The 9013-nt window shown below is 41.1% G+C and overlaps 1 protein-coding gene across 1 annotated transcript in view; it reads right to left on the bottom strand.

Annotated features, from left to right (window-relative positions):
• Window positions 1-2489: 2489 nt before the first annotated feature.
• Window positions 2490-9013, bottom strand: part of LOC122564775 (glutamine synthetase-like) — an 11868-nt gene continuing 5344 nt past the window's right edge. Inside the window, exons 5-7 of the mRNA XM_043719986.1 lie at window positions 6260-6387; window positions 5971-6170; window positions 2490-3211 (exon numbers count right to left, since the gene is read on the bottom strand). Coding sequence (XP_043575921.1) covers window positions 2920-3211; window positions 5971-6170; window positions 6260-6387 — 620 coding nt within the window. The 3' untranslated portion in view covers window positions 2490-2919. The remainder of the gene's footprint in view (window positions 3212-5970; window positions 6171-6259; window positions 6388-9013) is intronic.

The following is a 9013-nucleotide window of genomic DNA, read 5'->3' on the forward strand; positions in this document are numbered from 1 at the left end:
GAAAGATTGAAATTTTTAAGATATTTTTAAAAAATCATTTTCCCTCAATCTCATTCTCTCTAGATTTGTAGATTAGAATACGAATTCAGTCCCAAATTGTATATTATAACATTTTCTTAATTTTAATGAAAACTAATTGGTTAAGGAGATTGCACATATTGCTAAATCATGTTCATACAGGTCTCAGTGTCCCTGCAGGGGGCACTGTGGCAACAGATTTCTCATGACAAATTCAGTACAAAAGCTGAGAGAAGTGGTTAAGAGCATAGCGATGTGATAAAACAAACCAAGTGATTTGGGAAAAGTTCTCCTGCTCAAAAGATCTTTATTCCAAACTGAAGTGATTGGAACGAGGTCAGCCAGGTGGATATAATAGAATATGAGTTCCCTGATTGGGGCTGTTAATCTGCTCCAATCAGGGAACCCTGGCTGATAGATATAAACAGCAATGTCAAGGGTTCTAGTCACTCTCGGAGCCAGCTCTGAGCTAGCTGGGTCAGTGTAATGTGGAAATAAAGGGTAACTTAGTGACTGGATACCAGCCTTCGTGGAGTTATTTCAGTTGCAATGAGAGGAAAACACATCCCTGAAGAAATTTGCTCGCAATAGTCATCTTTGAGTTGGGGTAAGCATTTCTGGCATCATTCTGTTATTTGGCAAGTTTAGCTCATTTGATCCTGCCAACGAAGACTGGGCCCAGTATGTGGAAATAATGTGTTATATTTTCCAGGCAAATGACATTGGGGCAGACAACAAGCAATGAGTAATTCTCCTGACAGTGTGTGGACCTGCAGCGTTTTTGGTTATTAGGAGCCTTACATTTCTGGAGGCACCAAGTATGAAAACCTTTCAAGAGTTGATGGAATCAGTTAAGGAATATTACAACCCCCAAGCCTCCTCTAATTCTGAGTTACCATCTGTTTTACTTGGCAATTCCAGAACCAGGGAATCTATCGGGATTTTTGATGTGGTTAAGATGACTGGCAGAGGAATGTGATTTGGTTTAACCCTGAGTGAGATGCTGAGAGACCATTTGGTAAGTGCGATTAATGATGTGACCATGCAGAAATGTCTACCAGCTGAAGCCCAACTGGACTTCAAACAAGGACTACAACTGGCTTTGTCATTAGAAAACGTGGCAAGTGAAGCTTATGAGTTACAGGGTTACAAATCACACAACACCAGGTTATAGTCCAATGGGCTTAATTGGAAGCACACTGGCTTTCGGAGCACCGCTCCTTCATCAGGTAGTTGTGACAAGCCTGTGCCCCACAGCTTAAACTGCTTTGGAATATGTGTTGTGGGTTTTTCAGGGAGGCACAATAATGGGCTCTGTACACACTACTACTGGATACCATCTGCCTCCACTCTTTCATCCACTGGCCGGACATGTCTTGGCATGCTCATTTACTGCCGAGTGAAATGGATCCCCAGTGGAGGACTCCCTATGCAGGACTCTTTCCTCTGGGACCGGAGGTGGAAAGTGTTGCACACAGCAGTCCCTTACAACTGCAGATTTCGGTGGTTCACAGAATTCCAGCCCAACTGCTTATTTTGAAGCTTTGTGGAGTCCATTGACCATGTATATATTAGGTGTGGGTGTTTACACTGCCTTTTAATGATCAGTTGAAAAATCTTCTGTTCTGCTTTTGGTTGCACTCCTGATCTTTGGGCACTTTGTGCAGAGGGTTTACAGGTAAGTCAGATGATCTCAGGGGGGCGGGCCAGGCTGGCTATAAACAGGCCATAGAGGGAGTCATCTCTACTGACTGACTGCCCCTCTTATGTGGATACACTGGAGCCCAAGTGACCTTGGAAAGGTTGTGTCCACCAATACTCTCGCTAGGGAAGAGGTAGGCAGCACAGGTGATACAGATCGTTCTTTCCCCTTCTAAAAGTTAATTTCATTTAGTCCGCACCTGCTCTTCCAACACCTTCCAAAAAAAAGAAAAATTTACTTGTCTTGTAGGACATTTGTCTTCCAATGAAATGGCCTCATGGAATGCCAATGCTAGCCATAAGACTCCTTCATATGGTAGGAACCTCAGAGGAAAAGGTGGACATGGCCAATGTTGTATCCTCTACACTACTACAACTGGATGAAGAATTTCTTACACCTAGTGCAGCTTGTAAGAGGCAGGCTAGAGTCCAGGACCTGCTGCCAGTATTCAAGGCAGACTCAGAGGAACCAAACATAATGTGAAAACACCCCAGGGGAAGCCACAGGAAAAAGAACAGCCCTATGTCCCTGGCCTAAGTAGGAGAGAGATAATTCTAAAGAGGTCAGCTGGTTGGACTAGGTTAAACTGACCCAGATATAAACAGGAGTGTCAGGGATTCTGCTTACCCTAGGAGCTGACTCTTAGGCATAGGCCTTGACACTAACCTAGTTAGCTATGTAAATAAAAAAAGAGTGACTTGGGGAAGAGATAGTAGGCTCTGGGTGATATTTCATGTACAAAGACAAAGACACAGAAACAGAGACAATGTCAGAACAAAAAGATTATTCCACTTAAACTACAGTCAGTCATTTTCAACTTAACAGCTTCAACACAAGTTATAACAATCTCCCCTCCATATAATTAATATCGAAATGAAATTGAGCAGAGGATATTTAAACTTTTGTCTAATGTAAATTCATTTTTAAAAATTTAAGTGAATCTGATTTAATTAGTTGCATGCAATTCTAGCTCACCAAAATTTACCTCAGTCTCAAAACCTGAATATCCAAATATGTCCATTGAAGAATTAACCAAGAATATTTAGTGTGCTATACATACAAGTAAAAATTTAGTTTTCAAATAGAAATAGTGACCATCACCATTCGGGTAGTTAAAAGAATCATTTTGGTCAAGATAAAATACTACAACCACAGAAGATTCTGGTGCTCTCGTGCCAAATCTCAGTACAACATGGTAGCTAATTTTCATTTAGGACACAAGTCCTGACAAGGGCTTCAGTAACAGCATAAGGGTCACAGTTTGCAGCTGGTCTTCTGTCCTCAAAGTAACCACAGTGATCTTGTCCAACTTGGCGAGGAATGCGAATGCTCGCTCCACGGTTCGCAACTCCAGCAGAGAAGTCATGGATATTTGAGGTTTCATGTTGTCCGGTTAGCCTTCTGGAATTATCCAGTCCTCCTTTTGGATCATAGACATGGATGTGGTATGCATGCCTCTTACTCAGCTTTTCAATTGCTTCTTCAATATGCCTACAGCAAATATTTTGTGCACACAATTAACAAGCAGCTGTTTAGTCATGCTCGTCTTTGACTATTTCAACATAGACTCCCCTTTTAAAAAAGACTGCGCACATTCCATACATGAGTGGGTGTAGGACATTCAGCCCATTAAGCTTTGTCTAAGATTGTGGTATTCACTTCAGTTCTAGCTGGTCCTCTATAACTCAATATCCTCAACCAACATGACTTGATCTTCATGGAATTCCCTTCAGTGCAAAGGACTAAAATGATCCTGGAAAATGTATTCCTTCTTATTGCTTGCTTAATTGGGCAATCCCATCCTTAAAAAAAAGGAATGGGTCACCTGTCGAGATTTCTGCACAGGAAAGGAAACAATCCCAGGATTTGACAAGCCCCCATGATTCACTAAAATAATCTCATTCTAAATGTGAACAGATAGACCCAAGCTAATAAAAAACTTTTCTTACATGACAAGCTTCTTTGGAATCAGCCTAGTGACCTGTTCTATATATTTTTCATGACTTTAAGAAAAAAATGAACAGAATTCAGGATCACAAGTGTGGTCTCACCTATGCCCTTGAGTTTTCTAATTAATGTTTGGATATTTTATGACAGGACCAGAACAGATGGGACTTGAACCTAAACCTGCTGACCCTGAATTAGAGACATTACTATTATCCCACAAGTGCCCAACACAACTGTGGCAAGATTTGCAGTTTTATAGCCCAGTCTTCTTACAAAAGGCCAACATTCAATTTGTATTTTTATAGTTACTTGAACCTGCACACCAGTGTACAAGGACACCCAGATCTAACATGCACTGCAGCATTCTCCAGTAAACAATACCCTGCCTGCAATGCTTCTTCCCAAAAAAAAGAGAACCTAATGTTTTCCCAGCCATATACAGTTATCAGAATTGTTTGCCTACTCAATTAACCCATCATCCCCTTTCAGAATTTGAAAACCACTCCCAGAAAGGTAGATAAGGAAGCAAGCTATGATCAATAACCTTGGCTGCAACAGGATTCATTACTTTAAGATGCATATGAATAATTTGAATTAAAAGTAGAGGCCAGCACTGATCCCCCTAGTTATATAGTTTGCACACTAAATTAGTCCATTCTTCCAGATGGTTTGACATTCAAGTCATGCTAATTCTCTACCCACCACAAACCCCTACCCCACAAACAAAACTTCATCTTAGATAGTAAAGTACATCTCCTTAAAAAGACCTTTCAGAAATACATTTATTGGTTCCCCTTTATCTACCCTGCATGCTAAATCCTCAGAATTTTAATACATTTATTAAACACTATCTTTTCACACAAGTATGTTGACTGTCAGATTTACTGCAATCTTCTAAAAAAGGTCCTCGTATTACTTCCTTTGGGGGGAATCTTAGCAGCCTCTCAAATGACAGATGTTAGGCCCAGTGGTCATGTCTCCAGCTCCCTGTTTGAATGGGGGCATTAGATTTGCAGTTTTCCCATCTGTTGGGATGTTTACAAAAATAGGCAAGGAATTGTGGAAGCATACAACCAATGTACAGTCATTGCAACCACCTCCTTGAGGATCCTAGATGGAACCTTTCAATTCCAGGCAACTCAGCTTTTTGTTCCATTAGTTTTAGTACAATTTTCACAGTTGACAATAAAATTAAAGTTCACTTTTTGGTCCTCCCTACCTTTTCTATAATTCTTACAACTGAGGGGGGTGAAAATGTCTGGGTCATGGGTTGCCTTCTACAGCAAATAGAATTTGTTCTGAATCTTTATCTTGCTTCTCCCATCTCAGCCTGAAGGAGTACATTATCACCATTTTCCTTCTCATACTTTTGGAAGTTTCTTCCCCAGTCTATTTTTGCATTTCTCTAGTTTTTAATCACAATTATTTTCACTCTTCATTGCTTTATCCTTTACTATTTCTGAAGTTTCCCCATTCTTCTGGCCTACCACTTAGCTTTGCTCCCTAGCCAGTAAAATACTATCCTTGACTTCTGGTCAAGAGATGGTGCATTCTTCTTAAAGTGTAATTGGAAGAATTATTAAATAACACCTTTAAGTCTACCACTGCTTCTCCTATGGCTTTCCCTTTAAGAGGGAGTTTCCAGACCATTAAGCCACTATTGTCAGTATGGCTCTGTAATTACCTTTGAAGTTTTTATGGTTTCAGAATCAAATTTCCCACAAACAAAACAAAACTAAATATGTGAAATGGAGTCATATTGGGAGTAGAGATATCTCCAAGGGTTTGGGGGAAGGGGAAGAGATTTAAACAAACAGATAGGTAGATCGTGAAGATAACATTGGAGGTTTATCTTTGACTTCCAGATTAGTTCTGAGGTAGTGTTAGTTTCAGCAGATATTGAAACTCTATCAACCATTGTGGTCTGTCAATTTTTTTTTAAAAACAACAAGGGCCATTGAACCAATTATGCCAATTTACATGCATGTTTGTAAATCCACATCTGAGGAGAAAAAGGAACTATGCCAAGACAATTTGTTCCCTATTGGAATAATTTTGTTTTGCAGTTGGGAATTAAAAGTTCCATTATAAAAAAAAATCACCGAAAAGCACTTCAAGGGAAAAAGGAGGACAGGTGGAACTTGTGCTTTTTCAGTGTATTAACCTACTTCAAGAAAGAAATACATTACCTTACATTTTCCTGACAGGATATTTTATGTCATGCAGTTTTAAAATTATTGAACCCACAATACTAGTTTCTCAAATTTTTCAGCACTGTTACAAATAATTTAAAATAGTCTTACTGAAGGCCTCCTTTCTTTCGCATAGCCTCTGTGCTAAAGTTAGCATGGCATCCAGCTCCATTCCAGTTTCCAGTCATTGGCTTTGGATCAAATGTAGCCACAACCCCAAAGTCTTCACAAATGCGATGAAGAATGTATCTGGAAATCCACAAGTGATCTCCCATTTCAATCCCTTCACATGGCCCCACTTGATATTCCCACTGGAAGAGATAGACAAGTTCATGGTTTAATAAAATTTCCAGTGAAAAGGAGAGTTAGGCATATGTGCAACCTCTCCCACACTTGATACCTGTGATGGCATGACTTCAGCGTTGGTGCCTGATATCTTCACTCCAGCATAGAGGCATGCTTTATAGTGGGCTTCCACTATATCTCTACCATTGACTTTATCTGCTCCAACTCCACAATAGTACGGTCCTATTATAGATAAGTTGATTAGGATGCAGCAATGCAAGTATGCAGAATCTACAGCATAATTTTGAGATTTCATCTCATTTAATTTTAATTCTGGTTTCCCCTTTGCCAGTTAATATTAGTCATTTTGCCTCCAAACTCCCAGGCAACTGAATACATCATTGACTCATTCTCTGGATGTAGAAGTGGGTCAAAGTAACAAAGGTCTAGAAAATTGGACGAAAGATGAAAATATTATACTGTTGTTGCAGGAATTTAACAAATACAAAGACTAGAGTTACAAATGGCAGTAGGGTAGGTGGGATTAATGTGACAAATTTGACAGGTGGGTTGGTGGAGTCATCTACAAGGGCAGGACATTCAAAAAAAAAAAGTCAAGATTAGAGTGGTGCTGGAAAAGCATAGCAGGTCAGGCAGCATCTAAGGAGCAGGAAAAAAGAAAGAAGTTTTGGGCAAAAGCCCTTCATCAGGAAGGAGCCATTCCTGATGAAGGGCTTTTGACTGAAATGTCTGTTTTCTCCCCCCCCTGCTCCTGGATGAGAAATGAGAAGTGCAATTGCTTTGCCACTTGTGAAGATCTTTGCATGCTCGCTCTCCACTGGAGTCGTACCTGAGGACTGGAGAGAGGCAAATGTAATTCCTCTCTTCAAGAAAGGAAATAGGGAAATCCCCGGCAATTACAGACCAGTAAGTCTCACGTCTGTCATTTGCAAGGTGTTAGAAAGGATTCTGAGGGATAGAATTTAATGACCATCTGGAAGAGCATGGCTTGATTAAATGCAGTCAACACGGCTTTGTGAGGGGCAGGTCATGCATCACAAACCTTATTGAGTTCTTTGAGGATGTGACTAGAAAAGTTGATGAGGGTCGAGCTGTGGATGTGGTGTATATGGACGTCAGCAAGGCATTTGATAAGGTTCCCCATGGTAGGCTCATTCAGAAGGTCAGGAGGAATGGGATTCAGGGGAGCATAGCTGTCTGGATACAGAATTGGCTGGCCAACAGAAGTCAGCGAGTGGTAGAAGGAAAATATCCTGCCTGGAAGTCTATGGTGAGTGGTGTTCCACAGGGCTCTGTCCTTGGGCCGCTATTGTTTGTAATTTTTATTAATAACTTGGATGAGGGGATTGAAGGATGGGTCAGCACGTTTGCAGATGACACAAAGGTTGGAGGTGTCGTTGACAGTATAGAGGGCTGTTGTAGGCTGCAGCAGGACATTGAAAGGATGCAGAGATGGGCTGAGAGGTGGCAGATGGAGTTCACCTGGATAAGTGCGAGGTGATGCATTTTGGAAGGTCAAATTTGAAAGCTGAGTACAGGATTAAGGATAGGATCCTTGGTAGTGTGAAGGAACAGAGGGATCTTGGGTTGCAGGTACATAGATCCCTTAAAATGGCCACCCAAGTGGACAGGGCTGTTAAGAAAGCATATGGTGTTTTGGCTTTCATTAACAGGGGTATTGATTTTAAGAGTTGAGATCTTGTTGCAGCTCCATAAAACTTTGGTTAGACCTCACTTGGAATACTGCATCCAGTTTTGGTCACCCTATAAGATGTGGATGCTTTGGAGCGGGTTCAGAGGACATTTACCAGGATGCTGCCTGGACTGGAGGGCTTATCTTATAAGGAGAGGTTGACTGAGCTCGGACTTTTTTCATTGGAGAAAAGGAGGAGGAGAAGAGGGGACCTAATTGAGATATACAAGGTAATGAGAGGCATAGAGTCAATAGCCAGAGACAATTTTCCAGGGCAGAAATGACTAACACGAGGGGTCATAGTTTTAAGCTGGTTGGAGGAAAGTATAGAGGGATGTCAGAGGAGAGTTCTTTACACAGAGTTGTGAGAGCATGGAATGCGTTGCCAGCAGCAGTTGTGGAGGCAGGGTCATTGGGGACATTTAAGAGACTCCTCGACATCCATATGGTCACAGAAATTTGAGGGTGCATATATGAGGATCAGTGGTCAGCACAACATTGTGGGCTGAAGGACCTGTTCTGTACTGTTCTATGTTCTATGTCGAAATGACCTTTCTTCCTCCTTCAGTTAATGTAAACCCTAACTACAACCCTAGTTATTCTATTCAGTTAAATATTGATCCCAACTCATTTTTAAGAGGCCGGCTTAACAGCAGCTTCTACTTTCCTTCATTGAGGTGACAATAGGCTTTCCTACCACACAGTCTATGAACTTTGTACTCAACCATTATCATATTGAACTAATGAAAAAAATTTGCTCAGACTATAATTCTGAAGTCTTTGCAGTACAGGCTTTATGGAGGTCAGTTCGCAAGTATGGGCATTCGCAACCCGGGGAAAGCCTATTACTTTACAAATAAAAAACCACAAGTTAGATACATGGTTCGTACTGACGAATGGGCTGACTACTTTGCAAAACACTGCCGTGCTGTACTTACATTCCTGTATTATTCTATTTAACCCAAGGGTATATTTTACCCAAGGAGAAAGTGAGGACTGCAGATGCTGGAGATCAGAGCTGAAAAATGTGTTGCTGGAAAAGCGCAGCAGGTCAGGCAGCATCCAAGGAGCAGGAGAATTGACGTTTCGGGCATAAGCCCTTCCTCAGGAATGAGGAAGGTATGCCAAGCAGGCTAAGATAAAAGGTAGGGAGGA

The sequence above is a fragment of the Chiloscyllium plagiosum genome, chromosome 30, assembly GCF_004010195.1.
Source record: "Chiloscyllium plagiosum isolate BGI_BamShark_2017 chromosome 30, ASM401019v2, whole genome shotgun sequence".
In the NCBI taxonomy this organism is placed as follows: Eukaryota; Metazoa; Chordata; class Chondrichthyes; order Orectolobiformes; family Hemiscylliidae; genus Chiloscyllium; species Chiloscyllium plagiosum.